Consider the following 22,578-nt stretch of genomic DNA (forward strand, 5'->3'; position numbering starts at 1 on the left):
TTTTTGGCCAAGTTATGACCATTTTCGTATTTATGCAAATGAGGCTTGCAAAAGTACAACTGGGCGTGTTTACAGTAAAAGTACAACTGGGTGTGTATTATGTGTGTACATCGGGGTGTGTTTACTACTTTTACTAGCTGGGCGTTCTGATGAGAAGTATCATCCACTTCTCTTCAGAACGCCCAGCTTCTGGCAGTGCAGACACAGCCGTGTTCTCCAGAGATCACGCTGTGTCGTCATTCACAGGTCCTGCATCGTGTCAGACGAGCGAGGACACATCGACACCAGAGGCTACAGATGATTCTGCAGCAGCATCAGCGTTTGCAGGTAAGTCGATGTAGCTACTTACCTGCAAATGCTGATGCTGCTGCAGAATCAACTGTAGCCTCTGGTGCCGACACGATGCAGGACCTGTGAGTGACGTCACAGATCTGCACTGCCAGAAGCTGGGCGTTCTGAAGAGAAGTGGATGATACTTCTCATCAGAACGCCCAGCTAGTAAAAGTAGTAAACACGCCCCGATGTACGCACATAATACACGCCCAGTTGTACTTTTACTTTTCAACACGCCCAGTTGGACTTTTGCAAGCCTCATTTGCATAAATACGAAAATGGTCATAACTTGGCCAAAAATGCTAGTTTTTTAAAAATAAAAACGTTACTGTAATCTACATTGCAGCGCCTATCTGCTGCAATAGCAGATAGGGGTTGCAAAATCTGGTGACAGAGCCTCTTTAATAGTTGCCTGTCAGAATCACAATATACTGCAATACATTAGTATTGCAGTATATCGTGCAAGCGATCTAACGATCGCTGGTTGAAGTTCCCTAGGGGGACTAATAAAAAAAGTAAAAATGAGTTAAATAAAGTTGTTTTTTTGTGTAAAAATAAATACAAATATTAAAAGTTCAAAAAACACCCCTTTTCCCATTTTACCCCTAGAGCATAGTAAAAAAATAAATAAATAAACATAAAAGTCTGAACTATTACAATATATCATTATTTAACCCGCACGGTGAACGCCGTAAAAAAATATTGTAAACGCCAGAATCTCTATTTTTTGGTCACCTAATCTCCCACAAAAAATGAAATAAAAAGTGATCAAACAGTCGAATTTACACTAAAATTTTATTATTAAAAACTACAGCTTATCCCGCAAAAAATAAGCCCTCATACCACTTAATCGACAGAAAAATAAAAAAGTTGTGGCTCTCTGAATTTGGCGACACAAAATGAATTTTATTTTTTACACTTAGGTTTTTACTTGTAAAAGTAGTAAAATATAGAAAAAACGATATATATTTGGTATCGCCGTAATCGTATTGACCCGGAGAATAAAGTTAACATGTTGTTTTAATTGCACAGTGAATTCCGTAAAAACGGCACGCAAAAAACCATGGAGGAATCGCTGTTTTTTTCATTTTCTATCCCACAAATAATTTTTTTCCCGTTTCCTAGTACAAAACTAAAGCCCTCATAGTACTATATAGACGGAAAAATAAAGACGTTATGGCTTCTGGAAGGTGGGGAGGAAAAAACTAAAATGAAAATCTGAAAAAGGGCTGCGGCGGGAAGGGGTTAAAATGAAACGTGTTTTTTAAGGTGTTTTTAGTGGCTTTTTTTTGGCAGTTTTCATTTGGTGTCATTTTGAAGGTGCTTTTTTTCTGGCGTTTTTTAAATCCTATAGAGACGCCGCCACTGAGAACAAACTTGCCTTAAAAACACCCCAAACCAAAACGCAGATATGTGTAGTGCATTTAAGAGCTTTGCACCTTCGGCTGTGATCAGCGCTCCTCGGCAGCCTGAATACGGTTTATATAGAACGTCTACATGAGCCGTCTTTAACTTGACAAGAAGCGCCGATCACACCCGAAGGTGCAAAGCGCTCAGCTGAGAACTTCTGCACCTCGTTTCAGCAACTCAGCAACAATTGCGGTCTCAATACCCGGACTCCCGCTGATCCAAACTTTTGATACGTCTCTATGACATATCAAACGTTTGCTAAAAGTGTATTCACTTTTTAAACACGGTTTGTCACTGTTCCGTAAGGGTTAAAAAAATAAATACGGAATCAATAGCGCAATCGACTGTGCAATTGATTCCATCAAAAAATTGAAACATTTCACAACGGTGACAAACGCCAACCATTAGCAACGTATCAGTCACCATTGAGATCAATGGTGATGCAAACAGAAGCTGCGGTTTCTGTTTGCCTTTCCGTTGTGGCGTTCCCCCGACGGATAGCTCCTACGGAACCCCTCAACGGAAACACAACGCTGATGTGAACAGGCCCTAAGAGGCTTGGTGATACTTGGTATACATACATCACCTCAGAGCTACTGATAACCCCTTGTTTCATGGATAAGTATGTTTTACAATTGAATGAGGGGTGTCCTAGTTTAATCTGTCTATGACATTGAAGAGTCACCGTGCAGTTTTTGGAAACCCTGAGCAAAAGGGAAAATTCTTCATTCTGCTGCTGACCTAGGGGATCAAATAACTTCTACTGTGTACTAATATTTTCCAGTAGCTGTGCCAATAATGATCCATTCCAGACAGTTCTCCATGTGCAGGCAGCAGTGTCTCTGCTCTACGCTGGCACAGATATTCACACTACCCTGCCACAGACATTCACGCGACACCCTCCACCTAAGTATCTTTTTAAAGACCTTATAAAACAATCAACATGAAAAAAAAACCTACAGCATTATTATTATTATTTTCCATCTAATTGCATGTTGTAAACTGGAGAAATTCTACACAATGCATTGATGTCCCATAGTAAAATAAAATTAATACTTTACATATAACTATAAGTAACTACAAACAGTTTACAAAACACTATGGTAAGTCCATTTTATCGGCATGCCCTATAACATACAAATAAACAATAGGCATAGGCACTGTACCTCTTAAATAGAAATACTTGGACGGACGGAATATACAACTCCGATTATGGCAAGCGGGTGGTTCAGTGGTTAGCACTATTGCCTTGCTGCACTGCCTTCTTGAGCTTGTATGGTCACCCCATGCTTATGTTCTATTCTCCAGGTACCCCTGTTTCCTCCGACATTGCAAACAGCGCCTCTCTTGTCCATGGGCTGTGTCTGGTATTGCAGCTCAATCCCACTCATTTCAATGTCAAAAGAGCTAAGCTACCTTTGTCTCCTTAGGAGATGAGCCACTGGCAAAGATGTTTGGCAGCCACATAGCCCTCTCTCCTTACAGCAGTAAACATGCATGCCCGACCATGGCTATCTTATGTGTATGACTAGAGTGCATGCTGTATGTACAGCAGCCCATCCGTCTCAGCTGTTTGGCTGCTCCGAGGCTCTTTTACAAGAAATGTGGCATAGAGCCAATCATGTGATCTGAAAAGCATTTGTACATACACCGTGCGCTCTACTACACCCCCTGCTTAAGGAGGTTTTCTGGTTTTATATAAATACAACTGGATCATTGTGTAATTCAAAGTTTTCAAAACCCTCTCTAAGGCTACATCTTAAGGCTACATTCACACGAGCGTAACAGATTTACACGCGTAAAAAATGCACGTAAAATCTGTCAATATGCGTTTCGCATCAGTGTGTTTTGCGAGTGGCATGTGTTTTTCACGCACTCTAAAGCACTTTTTTTTTTCCAATGTAATTGATGTGTAAAACACGGACAGCACACGGATGTGCATCCGTGTGCTGTCCGTGGTTTTCATGCACCCATTGACTTCAATGGGCGGATAGGTGCGTGAAAACGCACCAATATAGGACATACAGTGAGTTTCACGCAGCGGACTCTCACTGCGCTTCCCATATACCCTGCTGGGGAATTTGGACATCATAAAAAGGGGTCCCCTGCTCAGGATTGTCTTCTATTTGCCACAGCATAGAGCACTAATAGAGTGTCCTGTATTACTACATTTAGGCCTGATTCAGATGTACAAGTGCAAACTCGGACATGTTGGACCCGTTTTCACGGATCCCTCATAGACTTGTGTCTATTGAGGGATCAGTGAAACGGACGAAAATAGGACATGTCCTATTTTTTCACAGGTCCCTCACACGGTCCATTAATACAACTTCGTGTGAACAGCCCTATTGAAATATATGCGTCCGTGTATTTACGTTCGTCTAAATAAAGCCTTGCACTGCAAAAAAAATATGGTCAGACGCATCTTTGACGGCAGCATCAGCTGTTCGTTGGGGGTGTTAGAAGCCAGACCTGTGGAGATGAGGCGATCCCGGGGGAAGGCTTCATTGTAAAAAGCGGCTAACTGTTTTGCGTTATGAAACTGATAATTTACAGTAACAATAATATTTTACTCTTTTTCTGTTATTATTTCTTATTAGTATTATTATTATTATTAGAATATTATTATGTATTTAAAGGGGTATTCCCAACACACACATTTATGGCATATGCTGACCCTCATCCCGTCTGGTGTCATAGAAAAATATATATTATGCATAGAACAGTGATGTAACCCCTTAAAGTGGAGGGTACAATAAATGAAAGATTCTGTTCACCAAAAGTTTTTACAGAATAAGAATAAGCCTGTAGCCAGCAGGTATTACAGACGTCCTTCATTTCTCCAGCTCAGCTGCGGTTCTGGCACAAGTCCCTCACAGCCTGTACTTCTAATCCCCAGCATAACAAGTGTTAACATAGGGGGCTCTCTAAGCAGGGGGGTCAGCAAGGGAGCCTAAGTCAGAACCATGTGTCTACAGCCTTAGGCCAGATTCACACGAACGAGTGCAAACTTGGAAGTCAAAAACAGACGTTTTTCACGTCCAAGTTGCACCCGTGTGGGAACTATTTTCACGGATTCCTCACAGACTTGAGTCTACTGAGGGATCCATGAAAACGGACAAAAATAGGACATGTCCTTTTTTTCCACAGGCCCTTCACACGGTCCGTTAAAACAACGGCCGTGTGAACAGCCCTACTGAAATACATTGGTCCGTGTGACGGCCATTAAAAAAACGGACGTATAATACGTTCATCTGAATAAGCCCTCATATTGAGAGCATTGAAGCACATTCCTTCAAAATATCTGAACACCAACAATTCCAATGCTCAACTACTTGATCCACACACAAAAGTGAACCCATGTGAGAAGGAATTAAAAAGTCTAATTTCACAAAATAGCATTCAAAAGGCTAAACAGATTTGCAATATAAAATAAAAAATGCAATACACTAAAATGATGTAAATACTGGAGAGCCATGAAACATACCGTACCTCAAGATGGCATGGATGAAAGGAGCAGGCATGGCACCATATTAGCTACGTTCTGGTAAGGTCCCAAGCAAGGAGTGACAAAACACCACAATGTATGTGAATTCTTTGTATTGGGCTACGGTCATCCCCGAGATGTAGGAGTCAAATTGCAAAAACAACCATGACTCTGTCCAAACATAGGCAGTGACAGGTCAGACAGGGGACATCCAGAGGGGACCCTGGTATTCACAGCAGTCAAAGGTCAGGGATGTTCCAGAACCCATGGATTGTGTCAGAAACAAACAGCAAGGAACAGTATTGGTAAAATAAAGTCCAACAAATAAAAAAAAAGAGAAACTTTACTGTCACTAATGTAATAAAGATCAGAATGCACCAAAGTGAAATGCAAAAATGTCATAGCTGCTTTGTCCGATTTATAGCAAGATTGGAAATTATCACGACATCATTGCTACTGTGGATATAGGATAACTGCAAGTACAGGCCGGTATGGGCCGGTCATTTCCACCATCTGTAATATAAGACGTAGTACTGTGGCCTGTGCTAGTGTATACCGACCTAACATCATTTTGTAAACGTATGCCAGCAGCCTACCTAACAATCTGTAAGGCCTATGGTCCATGGGTAAGATTACATGCACATGGCATTGACATGCACTGACCCTGTATAGTGGCATACAATGTCCCTAGGTTTCTGTAAGAGAACAATGAAGGCAGGACGGTGGTTAGCACTGTTGCCTTGCAGCGCTGGGGTCTTGGCTTCAAATCCAACCAAGGACAACATCTACTTGGAGTTTTTATGTTCTCCCATGTTTGCATGGGGGTCCTCCGGTTTCCTCCTAAACATACAGATAGGGAATTTAGATTGTGAGCCCCAATGGCGACAGTAAGTGAGGACAGCACTGCGGAATATGTTGGTGCCATATAAGTAACAGAAATAAAACAATGAGATTTTTCCCATAATGCCAGGATCTCACACACAGGACAGGTATAAAGAAAAGACTGATGCATCTCCTTTCTTTTGTGTCCACTTCTGTGTTGAGCTAAAAAAACAACTGAGCCAAAAACTGCACCAAACCTGTGTGTGTGATCCTGGCCTAAAGGAGGCATTTAGTAATGGGTCATAAATATCTAACAATTGCTAGTTTGTGATGTATTCAGCTCCAACCCTGTTTCAATGATGTATTGTATAGCCTGAAAATCTGGTATTTTCTATGTGGTATGTTGTGTGCTAATAAATATTTATATATTTTTATTATAGGACTATATAATGAATTAAATGTTATTACAACTGTATACATAACAAAGTTTAACCCCTTCCCACCACACCCAGTTTTAGTTTTTTCATTTTCGTTTTATCCTCTCTGCCTTCCAAGAGCCATGACTTTTTATTTTTACAATCGACATAGCCGTTTGAGGGCTTGTTTTTTGCGGGAGGAGTTGTAGTTTTTAATGACACCATTTAATGTACCATATAATTAACTGAGAAACTTTTAAAAATTATTTTGTGGGGTGGAATGTAAAAAAATAGCAATTACTCTATTGTTTTTTGGGGTTAGTTTTTACGGCATTCGCGTGCAGTAAAAATGACAAGTTAAAGGCGTTATCCGGGGACCAAAAATTGCTTTCCATTCATATTTTTATGCAAAAAGAAGTCACTTACTAATGTACTTTAATCACAAATTCGGTACTAAATGGTGCCGTTCAATCCCGATGAACTGTTCCTGGAAGTCCTGCAGCTTTTCTAATATTGATGACGCGCCGACACGACCCCACGTGACTGAGGGCTTGCCTCCTGTGCAGTTTGTGTCAGCGTGTTATCAATGGCATGACCGCAAGGGGCTGTCACGCCGCCTATTGCTGGAGTCCCCGAGCAGAGCATCAGCTAGCACTTTGCTCGGGACTCCAGCACTGCTTCTGACATTTGGACAGTGACTTCAGGGGTTTCCTAACGCTGGAGTCCTCGAGCAGAGAATCAGCTGATGCTCTGCCTGGGACTCCTGTACTGCTGCCGACGTCACTGTCCATATATGGACAGTGACAGTGACGTTGGCAGCAATGCTGGAGTCCACAGGGAGGGCATCAGCTGATGCTCTGCTCGAGGACTCCAGCGTTAGGAAACCCCTGAAGTCACTCTCCATATAGATATCATCAATATATAATAATCACTGGGATTGAACAGTACAATTTAGTACTGAATTTTTAATTAAAGTATATTAGTAAGTGACTTCTTTTTACATAAAAATATTAATGCAATGTAATTTTTGGTCCCTGGATAACCCCTTTAACTTTATTTAACGTGGTTTCACCATAACTATGGACTGGGATTCTTTACTGTCAGAGCAGTGACAATATAGAACTCTCTGCATCAGGATGTTGTGGATACAATTTTTGAAAAATAGAATATTACAAGGTATAAGTCCTAAATTCTGCAGATGGGACATTGATCCAGGGTTTATTCTGATTGTCATATTTTGAGTCGGCGAAAAATTCTTCCTCTAGCATCTACTTATGGGGTTTTCTGCCTCCCTCTGGATAAACAAGGTAGGATTATAGGTTGAACTTGATAGACCTGTATCTTTTTTTAACCTTTTCAACTATGTAACTATACGTCACCAACAGGCTCCCTGTATAAAAAAAAATATATGTACCGGTATATCGACAGCAGACTATGCTTTCCCATACAGTGGGGGAAAAAAAGGTATGCTGACGCATTTCAGAATGACAAGACGCTTTCCCGATGCATTTGCTGAAAGTACGCTGTGAACAGAGATTTGGAAAGTAATAGTAACAATATATTTCAACAATGTATAGAGCAATTCATACATCATATTGAAGACTAGTCCTTATTTACTGAATAGATGGAGACCACTGAAATGCAGAATGTGATCATAAACTACGGTATATTTATGGCCTATTAAATTAGGGTATCACACTTACCTCCTGGACATCCTCATCGGTTGTCTGTGTGTTGGTATTGCTGGGACTGACTGTGGGTTCTTCTTCCTGTAAACAGATATTGTGAAAATTATTATCTCGTCCAATGTCTATTCCGACAACAACCATGTGCTTCTTGTACTGTCTGACAAGAACACCTATCCCTGTACTTCAATAAAACTTTAGCTATAAAAAATAAGCCAGTCAGTGTAATTCATCTGTCTGCCACCTGGCGGAGCTAGACCACAGAACCATTATTTGTTGTTGCAGACTATTGCATAACACGCAGACATATGGAAAAGTACTGAAACACTTATAAGAATGTCACACATACAATATGTAGTTAGTGAAAACCTGTAACATCCATCTAAAACAAATGTGCAATTATAATCATATGTGATGTCTGCAGATTTATTTCCTGTACATAACCCATACACATAAAAAGAACATTTGCCATAATACAAATTTAAAATCAATCTGTCATTATCCTGCCATTGTTCATTATTTAGGCCACAGCATGCTCTCAAATTCAGTTTTTATTCCACAGCATGTGTATGGGTATCAGTGGATCCCACAACTAAAGCCACAACGGAACCAACATGGCCGTATTACAGCTTTCTTACGAATTGCACAGAAAAAAATTGTGGCAAGCTCTATTGGATGCCGTATGTATCCTAGAATCATTACTTATAGGTGAGAATAGCTCCGTGCATAGGGAACCTGGCGGAGCATGGTATGGCAGCGCACGGAATCCCTGCGCCTCTGTAGTGAAGAGCTGCACAGGACCCTATGTGCCACTGTACTGCCTCCAGTACACGGTTTTGCCATGTGCATGAAGCCTAAGGGTATGTGCACACGTAGTGTTTTCAGACGTCCCAAAAGACGGCTGAAAAATCGGAAGCAGATCGCCTCCAAACATCTGCCCATTGATTTCAATGGGAAAAAAGGCGTTCTGTTCCGACGGGGTGTTTTTTTGAAACTCTATAGAAAAACAGCTCCAAAAACGGCCGTTAAAAACTCAGCGAAAAACGCGACTTTGAATAAGAAACGAAAATCAAGAGCTGTTTTCCCTTGAAAACAGCTCCGTATTTTCAGATGTTTTTGCATTTTTGTGTGCACATACCCTGGGAGTTCAAATTAAACTAAAAGACATTCAGTATGGGTGATATCAGGATCAGTCAAGTTTCCCCACACCAAACTCAACAAACTATATTTTTTTGGACCTCACTTTGATCATGGGTGTATCATCATGCTGAAACAGGGAAAGATGTCAGGTGGTATTTTTATTCCTTCCACCAAAGGTTTTTTATAGCATAAATACTCTATTTAGAATTAGTAAAGAATCACTGGAATAATGATAGAGCTTTATAAAATATAACTTTTACTTCATATTGTTTAAAATAATGTGCAAAACATACACACAGGACAAATTTAAAGGCTAAAAATGTGCTCTCTTTTGTGAGAGAAAAACTGACATTCTGTACGATTTGTGCAGAGTAAATGCAAAGCTCCAAATATTACTGCATAAAGGAGGAGGTTTTTTCAAAGGTATATTTTGGGGTAATCCACCCCCCTACCCATTCTATAGTGTGTCCAAGTCCATCTTGATCCTGTAGCTGGGGACTGGGAAACCTCCTATTTTCCTTTTATATGTGTCCAGGCAGGGAATCAAACTTTTGCCACAAATTTGTAGGCACACGATTGTCTAAAATGTCATTGTCTGCTGTTACCGATAAAGGCTATGGAAACCTTTGAAAGCGATTTTTTTTTTTTTTTTTTTTTTTTTTTAAATGTCTATCAGTCTGTTTAGTGCAACTTTCAAGTTAGTTTTTATTAAAAATAATTGTTACTTTTTGAGATACAGCTGCTTTGTATCCTGTATATAGAACAGCTGCATCATTCACTGAATCCTATACCCGTCAGGTCAGTGACACTGACGGGTTCAGTGAAAGCGACTCCTTCGTGTCTCTGACAGGCATGATCCACCTGTTATCCATCACATCACCAAACACACTGACATTTTTATAAAAAAAAAGAAAAACACTTTTAAAGCTGTACATAGACTTTAATGGAACTAAGGGGATGACCAAAGCATGAAGGAAAGCACTTAGATCATTATTCATCCTCCATCAAAGTTTACAGTGGGCCCTACGGATTTGGGAAGTGTTCTCCCGGAATCACATGTGTCCTTCAGACTGCTGGACAATGAAGTGTCAACACTAAAGAAAACACTGTCCTACTGCTCCAACTGGTGTGGATTACACGCTTGGCATTATAAATGACCGCAGGATTGTGTGCGACTGCTTGATCATGGAAACCCAACCCATGAAACTTGTGAAAAACAAGCCTTGCAAGAAGACCCAATGGTCCAGATTTATTACGCAGTTCACACTGAGGTTTGGCAGTAAAATTAGCGACTTTTCTCGAAAAAAAAAAAGTGGACATGGTCCCCAAGGAGGCGTAGTTTAGGCCACATTTATTAAGAAAAATAATAAAAAATTGGAAAATCTACGCCAGGACATAGCAGTTGTAGATTTTATTTTCTGACTGTCAGACAGTTCAAAATGCACCTGTAAAGGATCTGCCAGGCACAGCTTCGGGGTTAACTCCCAGAACTAATCAGTCAGCACCTGAGAATACATCCCTGAGACTGACTCCTGCTTCCACCATTCAGGCTGGCAGGCTTAGGAGTGGGAGAACCTATCGTAACCTGGCCAGACTCAGCTAGCTCCCGCCCTCGGTCTATTTAAGCCTGCACTTCCTGTCCCTCGGTGCTTGTGATTCTTTCCTTGTGGTTTCCTGGCCCAGCTACAGCTCCTGCTATTTTTGATCCTGCTCCATACAGACCCTGGCTTACCGACTACTCTTCTGCTTTTCGTTTTGTACCTCGCACACTCCTGGCTTGACTCGGCTCGTTCACCACTCTGGTTGCTCACGGTGTTGCCGTGGGCAACGGCCCCTTTTTCTTGCTTGTGTTCCTTTGTATGTTTGTCGTGCACTTACTGAGCGCAGGGACCGCCGCCCAGTTGTACCCCGTCGCCTAGGGCGGGTCGTTGCAAGTAGGCAGGGACAGAGTGGCGGGTAGATTAGGGCTCACTTGTCCGTCTCCCTACCCCCTGCCATTACAGCACCTTTTAATAAATTTGGTGACAATTACTCTATCTCCGCTCCTTATACTAGCATAAGATATGCCAGTCTTAGTAAATGCGAGCCATTGTGTTTGTGCCGTTAGTGGTTCCTCTCTATGGGCCAATGTGTATGTGCCCCAGACTTTTGCAGTTAGTGATTCCTCTCTATGAACTTCTATGAACTACCACTTTTAAGATGAACTCCTAGTTTTTTCCATTTCACAGTAATAGTAACTCCAGCAAATAAATGAATTCTGTTGCAAAAGTGGAATCATTTGACACTGCCATTTTGAAAGTCACTAAGCTCTTCAATAAAACCCCTTTTACTGCTAATGCATGACAATGGAGGACGTGTGGTGGTATATAACTGTTACAAATAGTTTATACCATGACTTTTCATGCCAAAATGTTTCTAGTATGACACAATCAGACATCTCTCACACACATTAAAGTGTACATCCAGCAAAAAAATTAAAAACTCACCGTTTTCCTATATCCTCATGTACAGTACCTTTCGGGAGCCTTTCCCTTTAAAACCCACACATTTGTGCTTCAGATCTCTACTATTCATAATTTATTCACAAAAAATGTGTCTGCCATGTTACAGATACAGTAGAGATGCAGCCCGATCCCATCTATCTCTTTTATTCTCTCTATCTGCTCCTGCAGCGGACATCAGCATGGGGGAAGTAAAGGGCCGCTGTAATTAAGTCTCCTCCTACTCTGCCATATATGGAAATGAATGAAGCGTGCGGCTTGCAAGTGAATGAAGCTAATAAACAGCATAGAGAATTTTTTTAATTCTATTTTAGAAACTTGAATTTACACACTGAGGTGCATAGCCAAAGAGATCTTTAAAGTGTAGCGAAACGTTTGACAAACTTCTGACATGTCGTAGTGACATGTCAGAAGTTTGGATTGGTGGGGGTCCGAGCACTGAGACCCCCACAAATCGCTAGAACGAAGCAGCTGAAGCGCTCATGTGAGCGCTCAGCCGCTTCGTGTCTGTTCGGCTTTTTCCGGAAATAAATATATCGGTGTACAAACTCAATAGAAAGTCTATGAGCCTGTACTCCGATACATCGGCTTTCTGGGAAAAACAAACAGACACGAAGCGGCTGAGCGCTCACACGAGTGCTTCAGCTGCTTCGTTCTAGCGATTGGTGGGGGTCTCAGTGCCCGGACCCCCACCAATCCAAACTTCTGACATGTCACTATGACATGTCAGAAGTTTGTCAAACGTTTAGCTACACTTTAAAGAGGCTCTGTCACCACATTATAAGTGCCCTATCTCCTATATAAGGAGATCGGCGCTATAATGTAGGTGACAGTGATGCTTTTTATTTAGAAAAACGATCTATTTTAAACCACTTTATTAGCGATTTTTAGCTTTATGCTAATGAGTTTCTTAATGCCCAAGTGGGCGTGTTTTTACTTTCGACCAAGTGGGTGTTGTACAGAGGAGTGTATGACGCTGACCAATGAGCGTCATGCACTCCTCTCCATTCATTTACACAGCAGCATCGCGTTCTTACTAGAACACGATGTGCAGCCACATACACAGACATTAACGTTAATCAAGTGTCCTGATAATGAATATACATGACCTCCAGCCTGGACGTCATGTGTATTCAGAATCCTGACACTTCTGAATCTTTTCTGTGAGATTTCCAGCAAGGGAAACAAAATCTCGTTTACATTGTAATCTCGCGAGATTACGTGGGGCTTGCTGGAATCTCACAGAAAAGATTCAGAAGTGTCAGGAGTCTGAATACACATGACGTCCAGGCTGGAGGTCATGTATATTCATTCTCAGGACACTTGATTAACGTCAATGTCTGTGTATGTGGCTGCACATCGTGTTTTAGTAAGAACGCGATGCTGCTGTGTAAATGAATGGAGAGGAGTGCATGACGCTGATTGGTCACTGATTGGTCAGCGTCATACACTCCTCTGTACAACGCCCACTTGGTCGAAAATAAATCACGCCCACTTGGGCAGTAAGAAACTCATTAGCATAAAGCTAAAAATCGCTAACAAAAAGTGGTTTAAAATAGATCGTTTTTCTAAATACAAAGCATTACTGTCACCTACATTATAGCGCCGATCTCCTTATATAGGAGATAGGGCACTTATAATTGGGTGACAGAGCCTCTTTAAGTAGATTACTAGAGGTACACTTTAAGATAAAGGCAAGTTCTTAAATTGGTTTTCCAGGACTGTACTATTGATGACATCCTTAGAATAGAATCCAATAAAGAACAGATACTGTGGCACTCACCAATTTTTTTCTTTATTTAACAATCATCAGACTTGGGATGAGAAGAGGAGTTGGCCAATGACCTTCCTCAGATTCTTTGATAAGCTTGTCAGCTCTTACTCCACAGGCAACATTCAAACGAGCGTTCCAATTTGCGTGCGTAAAAAACGCATTGTTTTTCCTAAATTTCTTGTCCGTGTACGTTGCGTATTGGCATCAGTGTGCCTTGCTTGTGGCATGCGTTTTTCACGCCCGTGCAAGCACTTCGTTTTAAAAAAAAATCTATTTCTCTGCTTTTCAATGTATTTGATGCGTGAAACACGGACAGCACACGGATGTCGTCCGTGTCCTCTCCGTGGTTTTCACATGCCCATATACTTCAATAGGCGACTAGGTGTGTGAAAACGCACCAATATAGGACATGCAGTGAGTTTCCCACAACGGACACAGGCTGTGTGAAAAACAACGCATGTGTGAATGGCCCCATTGAATTGCATGGGTCCGTGTGCTGTGAGTGATTTCAACGCACAGAATATGGACGAGTATTACTCTGGTCTGAATGAGCCCTAATACACAGGATAAAACTTTGTTTGAGTTGTGTTTGAGAACAGGTTTGATTAGGCATACATTGTCCTCGGCTTATGCCCTTCTCCAGAACCCTCCCGGGCAATTACCAACAGACTAATTGTAGAGTTATCGGGGCTAGATTGGACCTGAACCCGGCATTGCCCCTTCTGTGTCACTTCGACGCTCCAGTTATCTCTCATATAAACGATCGCTGTTATGTTTTTTAATCATGGCAGGGAGAATGGGCATTCCACTAATGTGGAAGAAAACTGCTTCTTCTTTGTTTTCTTTATTTGTCTCTAATGTTAACGATATCATGCAAATGGAAAAATAACTTCTTCTTTGACTGACGCATATGACAAATTTGATAAAATATGGCATTCCTGGATGGTATTTCAGAAATCTGATGAGTATCGTATCTTACTGTGGGGCTCTTCAGGTTGAGGCTACCGTGGCTCTATTATATGGCTACTGGGAAAGTTGGGGATATATATCTGCGCGGGTGGGGCCTTTCTTTTGTCCATTTTTCGCCTTCAACATTTTTTTTTTATTTTCTTATTTTTTCACCACTTTGAGTCGGGATTGTAAGATAGAATATAAACGTAATCATATTTGTATTATTTGGTTTTTAATGCCTGACCTCATGTTGTTGTTTTTTTAATCTGGCTGCTATAACTATATATAAAAATTAAGATTAAAATAAAGAATTAAAAAATAAATAAAAAAAGAAGTTGGCCTTTGGCTGTTTTGCATGCTCCCATGCTTTATCAATGTTATCCTTAGGATAGGCTATCAATATCTGATCAGTGGTGGTCCGACTCCTGGCACCCCTGCCAATCGGCTGCTTGAAGGGGCTTTGATGGTTGTTGGAGCGTTGCATCCCCCTTATTGTTTATCCAGACACAGCGCCATACATTTGACTGTGTCTGTGCCTGGTACTGCAGCTGAGCCCCATTCAAGTGAATGGAGTGCCAGGGCCCTTTTTTGCAGCTAGGAGTTGGACACCCACCAATCAAACATTAATGGTCTATCCTAAGGATTATCTATAAATGCTACATTTTCAGAAACCTTTTTAAGAGAATTGTTGAGGTTCACTCACCTGAGGGCCTTCTTTATTGCGGCTGTTGTCATTACCCATACTGTACTCTCTGGTCTAATGTCATGTGCCGGTATCTGCAAAGAAAACAGGAGAAACACTAAACAATATGATCAGTATTATCAGAAAAATAGATTGACAAATATTAAGGGCAATGCTCTATTAGGATGCACATCTATCCAGCACATATTAATTTAACCCATCAACCAGGTAGAATTAAATGGGCATTTAGATCATGACACATGAACACGTCAGTCATCATTATAATCCCTTCAGAGCATTGAATTTATAATATACTTACAGTGTTTTTCATATAGTCCAGTAGTTTTTTTTGCGGGCCCTTGTTGTAAGATTGCTAAATCCTCACCTAGTGAAGAGTTCCCATCCAGTGTGCTGCGTCTGCAGCTGTGTATTGTGGCATAAACTTCTTGACTGTACACGCAGAATTAATGTTGTTTTTTTTTTCTTCCTGCACTAATAGGTAAAATACAACTATTATCTGGGACCCGCCCGTCATAACACTAAACCTGCTAAGCACACACTGCCAGCACCCGCCCCTAGCATGAAACCTAGGAAGTAGGCGACGCTATTAATCCTGAATCATCTGTCACCTATACAGCTGCAGTGCTTACATTTCACACGGAGGAACAAAAACGCCTTGCTGTGAGACCACTTACATCCATATATCTATTTATCTATCTGTCTTTATATACAGTATATATATATATATATATATATATATATATATGTGTGTGTGTGTATATATATATATAGTTTCTCTCCAGGACTATAACATTGATTGCCTATCCTTAGGATAGACCATCAATATTTGATAGGTGCGGGTCCAAATTATGGGAACCCCATCAAAAAAGAAAATGACGGGGCTGTGCCGCTTCTGCAAGTCCCACGCCTCCTTCATTGCTTAGATGGCTTGCCAATATGAGCAGCTGTGCCCACTTCTGCATCTCATCCCATTTATGTGACACTGAGAATGAGCACTTGTAGTTCCCAATCACAGCACAGAGCGGGCCATGCTTTCTTAGGCACTTGTTATAAAAATTAATTTGGAAATTGCCAAGTTAGTATCTAATTGATTTCCATAATAAGCAGTAAAACCCCTTTAGACCGGGCTCACACAGTGCAGTTTGCTGCTGTTTTGATGTATTTTATTTTTACTTTCTTTAGGATCCACTTTGTGTTTTGGCTAAACAAAATTGCATCCAAACCTGTCCTAAAGGGAGAGGAAAAAGCCACCTATTCATATGAGATTTATATAACAGATCCTGCCACCTTAACATGATATGGATTTGGGCTTTCAGATTTCTAATACCTCTGCTCTTGGGCTCTTTTAATGGCTAGTTATTTTTTTTTACATATCTATAGTCCATATCAACTGATAACATGCACTTTTGTTTTATTTACATAGTTAAGTCACTTGATAGACCGTATGAGTCATTGTATAACCCTGTATCCTCCAGCCAAGTTCCAGTAAGAGAGATCCCACCTGCTCTAATACGTACGTCAGAAATGTCACATGAAGAAGAAGTGTCTTATGTCATTTAGAAAGTTGGAACAAGAGTAGAAGTTTGAGGACATTCTGAAGCTTTTTCTATAAGTGGCACGAGGCAAGATTAGCTTTGTGGAAATATAATAATAATAATAATGGTAATAATATAATGATTAGAATTAGAATTATAAAGGGGATGATATTGATGATAAGATAATAATTGTATATTTTGATGCCTTTTTCATTGTGTTTGGGATCTGAGAATTCAGGGGTGCCCTCAGTTTTTAAAGTAAACCTGTCAGCAGGCTCTTTCAATTTCAAAGAACTACATTTTACTTTGCGTTTCCGAGAAAACATCGTTTTAAAAGGACTCAGCAGTTTAAAGAAAAAGCTCTGCTCAGCTTGATTGACAGGTCTTTCCCTTTCCGCAAATAGGAAGAGACCTGTCAATCAAGCCGAACCAGGTTGGGAGAAGCCATAGGTGTAATGGCAGGAAGGAGGTGAAGGGAAAGTGAGCCCTAATCTACCCACCGCCCTGTCCCTGCCTACTTGCAACGACCCGCCCTAGGCGACGAGGTACAACTGGGCGGCGGTCCCTACGCTGGCTAAGTGCACAGGAAGACAAACAGGGAACACGCAAGGGAAGGGGCAGTAGCCACGGAACGCCACGAGGAAACGGGGCGGCGAACGAACAGTCAGGACCAGGACGAAGTGAGTACACCCGAGCGGGCACGGAGACAGAAGCAAGCCAGGGCAAGCAAAGCAGGTCAAGCAGAACTGCAGCAAGGCAGAAGCACGGCAGAAGCAGGCTGGAGCAAGCAGCAGTGGGGCCAGGAATCCAAAAGAATTACAAGCACTGAGGGAGAGCACAGGGCAGGTAATAAAGGGCAGGGGGCGGAGCTAACTCCGAGAGACCAGGCCGCGATAGGCTCTCCCACTCCTGAGCCTGCCACCCTGGTTGGTGGGAGATGGAGTCAGTCGAACAGGTCTGGCCTCAGGTGTGGATTGATTAATCTCAGGAGTATAGCTAGATGAAGTACCTGGCAGATCCCTAACAGTACTCCCCCTTTTATGAGGGGCCACCGGACCGTTACTAAGGGGACCCGGTTTAGTGGGGAAGAGGAGGTGGAACCTCCTGATCAATACCCCAGCGTGAACATCACGGGCAGGTACCCAAGTCCTCTCCTCCGGCCCGTATCCTCTCCAATGGACCAGGTACTGGAGGGAGCCCTGGACCATCCTACTGTCCATAATCTTGGCCACCTCGAATTCCACCCCCTCAGGGGTGAGAACGGGAACAGGAGGTATCCTCGAGGGGGACCAGGACGGGGAGCAGCGTTTAAGGAGGGAGGCATGGAAGACGTCATGTATGCGAAAGGATGGGGGGAGCTCCAGACAGAAGGATACAGGGTTGAGGACTTCAATGATCTTATAAGGTCCAATAAATCGGGGAGCAAACTTCCTGGACGGGACCTTAAGGCGCAAGTTCCTGGACGACAACCAGACCAAATCCCCGACGACAAACCGGGGATTAGCAGAACGTCTACTATCCGCCTGAATCTTTTGTGCGCTCTGGGACGCCTCTAGGTTCCTCTGAACCTGGGCCCAGACAGTGCACAGTTCCCGATGAACCTCCTCTACCTCAGGATTATTGGAACAACCAGGGGAGACGGAGGAGAACCTTGGGTTAAACCCGAAATTACAGAAAAACGGGGAGACCCCTGACGAGTTACTGACCCGGTTATTCAGGGAAAATTCAGCAAGGGGAAGGAATGAGACCCAATCGAATTGACAGTCAGAGATGAAACACCTTAAATATTGTTCCAGGGATTGGTTGGTCCTTTCCGTTTGGCCATTAGTTTCGGGATGGAAGGCGGAGGAGAAGGACAGATCAATCTCCAACTTTTTACAAAAAGCTCTCCAAAATAAGGAAACAAATTGTACCCCTCTGTCAGAAACGATATTGACTGGGGCCCCATGGAGACGCAGGATGTGTTTCACAAACAAAGAAGCTAACGTCTTGGCGTTAGGTAGCTTCTTAAGGGGCACAAAGTGGCACATCTTGCTGAAGCGGTCGACTACCACCCACACCACCGACTTGCCCTGAGATGGAGGCAAATCGGTGATAAAATCCATGGAGATATGGGTCCAAGGTCTCTGGGGAATGGGCAAGGAACGTAGTAGGCCCGCAGGTCGGGACCTAGGGGTTTTGGACCTAGCGCAAACCTCACAAGCGGCGACGTAAGCCCTAACATCTTTAGGCAACCCAGGCCACCAATAGTTTCTGGTAATGAGGTGTTTGGTGCCCAAGATGCCAGGATGACCAGATAGAGCGGAGTCATGGTTTTCCCTGAGTACCCTCAGCCGGTATTGCAGGGGAACAAACAGTTTGTCCCCAGGGACGTTCCCGGGAGCTGCACCCTGATCAGCCGCGATATCAGAAGCTAAATCAGAATCCGTGGCAGAGACGATTATACCAGGGGGTAAAATACAAGCGGGATCCTTCTCGGAAGGAGGATTGGCCATGAAACTACGTGACAGAGCGTCAGCCTTAATATTCTTGGACCCAGCCCTATAGGTAACCAAGAAATTAAATCTGGTAAAGAATAGTGCCCACCGAGCTTGTCTAGGATTAAGCCTCCAGGCCGATTCTAGGAAAACCAGATTCTTGTGATCCGTAAGGACCGTTACCTGGTGTCTGGCCCCCTCCAGGAAGTGCCGCCACTCTTCAAAAGCCCATTTAATGGCTAGAAGTTCGCGGTTGCCAATATCATAGTTACTCTCCGTGGGCGAAAACTTCCTAGAGAAGTAAGCACAGGGGCGGAGATGGGTGAGGGAGCTGGTACCCTGGGACAAGACGGCCCCCACTCCCACCTCGGAAGCGTCAACCTCCACAATAAATGGCTCCTCTTGGTTGGGCTGAATCAGCACGGGGGCCGAGATAAAGCACTTCTTGAGAGTCTCAAAGGCCTGGACGGCCTCAGGGGGCCAATGGAGGACATCGGCACCCTTGCGGGTAAGGTCCGTAAGAGGCTTAGCGACGACCGAGAAGTTGGCAATAAATCTCCTGTAATAGTTGGCGAACCCTAAAAAACACTGTAACGCCTTAAGGGAGGCAGGTTGGACCCATTCCGCCACAGCTTGAACCTTGGCAGGGTCCATGCGGAATTCATGAGGAGTGAGGATTTGCCCTAAAAATGGTATCTCCTGTACCCCAAAGACACATTTTTCAGTCTTAGCAAACAGATTATTCTCCCGAAGGACCTGGAGCACCTTCCTGACATGCTCCACGTGGGAGGACCAGTCCTTGGAAAACACCAGTATGTCATCAAGGTACACAACAAGAAAATTACCCAGGTACTCTCTCAGGATTTCATTAATAAAATTCTGGAAGACAGCAGGGGCATTACACAACCCAAAGGGCATGACCAGGTATTCGAAATGACCCTCGGGTGTGTTGAACGCAGTTTTCCACTCATCCCCCTCTTTGATGCGGATAAGGTTATATGCCCCCCGTAGATCGAACTTAGAAAACCATTGGGCTCCCTGAACCTGATTAAAAAGATCCGGAATCAAAGGAAGTGGGTACTGGTTCCTTACGGTGACCTTATTCAGGTTACGATAATCAATGCACGGCCTAAGACCACCATCCTTCTTCCCCACGAAGAAGAAGCCAGCACCTACAGGAGAAGTCGAGGGGCGAATGAAACCCTTGGCCAGGCATTCTTGGATATACACCCTCATCGCTTCACGTTCAGGGCATGAAAGATTAAATATCCTACCCTTAGGAAGCTTGGCACCAGGCACCAAATCGATAGCGCAATCGTAATCTCTATGGGGGGGCAACACCTCGGAGGCCTCCTTAGAAAACACATCGGCGAAGTCTTGAACAAACTCAGGAAGCGTGTTTACCTCCTCCCGGGGAGAAATAGAGTTAACAGAAAGACATGACATAAGACATTCATTACCCCATTTGGTGAGATCCCCAGTATTCCAATCAAATGTGGGATTATGCAACTGCAACCAGGGAAGGCCTAAAACCAGATCAGACGATAATCCCTGCATCACCAGTACAGAGCACTGCTCCAAATGCATGGAGCCAACCAGGAGTTCAAAAACAGGAGTATGCTGAGTAAAATAACCATTAGCAAGGGGGGTTGAGTCGATTCCTACTACCGGGATAGGATAAGGTAAATCAATACAAGGCATCTTTAGAGACATAGCAAATTCCACAGACATGATATTAGCAGATGAGCCAGAATCCACGAAAGCACTGCCCGTGGCAGACCGGCCAGCAAACGAGACCTGAAAGGGAAGCAAAATTTTATTGCGTTTCAGATTAACGGGAAATACCTGTGCGCCCAAGTGACCTCCCCGATGATCACTTAGGCGCGGAAGTTTTCCGGCTTCTTATTCTTGCGCCTGGGACAGGTGTTCAGTAGATGCTTGTCGTCCCCACAGTAGAAGCAGAGACCATTCATTCTGCGAAACTCCCTACGTTGTCGAGGGGACATGGAGGCCCCGAGTTGCATAGGTACCTCCGAGTTCTCCGTGGAGGTGCGAGGAGACGGGACCTCGGGGGGAATCGCAGAAAAGTCAGAGGGGAGCACACTGAAGCGTTCTAGCTGACGTTCCCTGAGACGTCGGTCAAGTCGTACTGCTAGGGCCATAACCTGGTCAAGGGAGTCAGGCGAGGGGTAGCTAACCAGCAGATCCTTCAGGGCGTCAGATAATCCTAACCTAAACTGGCACCTTAGGGCCGGATCGTTCCACTGAGAAGCTACGCACCACTTCCTAAAATCAGAACAGTATTCCTCAACCGGTCTCCTACCCTGACGTAAGGTCACCAGCTGACTCTCGGCTAAAGCAGTCCTGTCAGTCTCGTCGTAAATGAGTCCGAGGGCAGAGATAAAACGATCAACAGAGGAAAGTTCAGGGGCGTCAGGAGCCAAGGAGAAGGCCCACTCTTGGGGCCCTTCCTGGAGTCGGGATATGATGATACCCACCCGCTGGTTCTCGGAACCTGATGAGTGGGGCTTTAGGCGGAAATACAGTCTGCAACTCTCCCGGAAGGAGAGAAACGTCTTACGGTCCCCTGAAAACCGGTCAGGTAACTTGAGGTCGGGTTCTAGAGGTGAGGTGAGGGGTACTACTAAAGCAGCGTCACCCTGATTGACCCTTTGGGCCAGGGCCTGGACCTGTAGGGAGAGGCCCTGCATCTGCTGGGTCAGGGTCTCAAGGGGGTCCATGATAGCGTCAGCGTAGGAGAAATGGTAGACTAGGTAAGGGCTTGTAATTATGTAATGGCAGGAAGGAGGTGAAGGGAAAGTGAGCCCTAATCTACCCACCGCCCTGTCCCTGCCTACTTGCAACGACCCGCCCTAGGCGACGAGGTACAACTGGGCGGCGGTCCCTACGCTGGCTAAGTGCACAGGAAGACAAACAGGGAACACGCAAGGGAAGGGGCAGTAGCCACGGAACGCCACGAGGAAACGGGGCGGCGAACGAACAGTCAGGACCAGGACGAAGTGAGTACACCCGAGCGGGCACGGAGACAGAAGCAAGCCAGGGCAAGCAAAGCAGGTCAAGCAGAACTGCAGCAAGGCAGAAGCACGGCAGAAGCAGGCTGGAGCAAGCAGCAGTGGGGCCAGGAATCCAAAAGAATTACAAGCACTGAGGGAGAGCACAGGGCAGGTAATAAAGGGCAGGGGGCGGAGCTAACTCCGAGAGACCAGGCCGCGATAGGCTCTCCCACTCCTGAGCCTGCCACCCTGGTTGGTGGGAGATGGAGTCAGTCGAACAGGTCTGGCCTCAGGTGTGGATTGATTAATCTCAGGAGTATAGCTAGATGA

General features: G+C 43.7%; 1 protein-coding gene across 2 annotated transcripts in view; it reads right to left on the bottom strand.

Annotated features, from left to right (window-relative positions):
* Positions 1-15,297, bottom strand: part of TACC2 (transforming acidic coiled-coil containing protein 2) — a 131,501-nt gene extending 116,204 nt beyond the window's left edge. For both annotated transcript variants that reach the window (XM_075841107.1, XM_075841105.1), the window contains exons 1-2: positions 15,223-15,297; positions 8,172-8,237 (exon numbers count right to left, since the gene is read on the bottom strand). In XM_075841107.1, coding sequence (XP_075697222.1) covers positions 8,172-8,237; positions 15,223-15,261 — 105 coding nt within the window. In that variant the 5' untranslated portion in view covers positions 15,262-15,297. The remainder of the gene's footprint in view (positions 1-8,171; positions 8,238-15,222) is intronic.
* Between the last annotated feature and the right edge of the window lie 7,281 nt (positions 15,298-22,578).

The sequence above is a fragment of the Rhinoderma darwinii genome, chromosome 11 (assembly GCF_050947455.1).
Source record: "Rhinoderma darwinii isolate aRhiDar2 chromosome 11, aRhiDar2.hap1, whole genome shotgun sequence".
Classification (NCBI taxonomy): domain Eukaryota; kingdom Metazoa; phylum Chordata; class Amphibia; order Anura; family Rhinodermatidae; genus Rhinoderma; species Rhinoderma darwinii.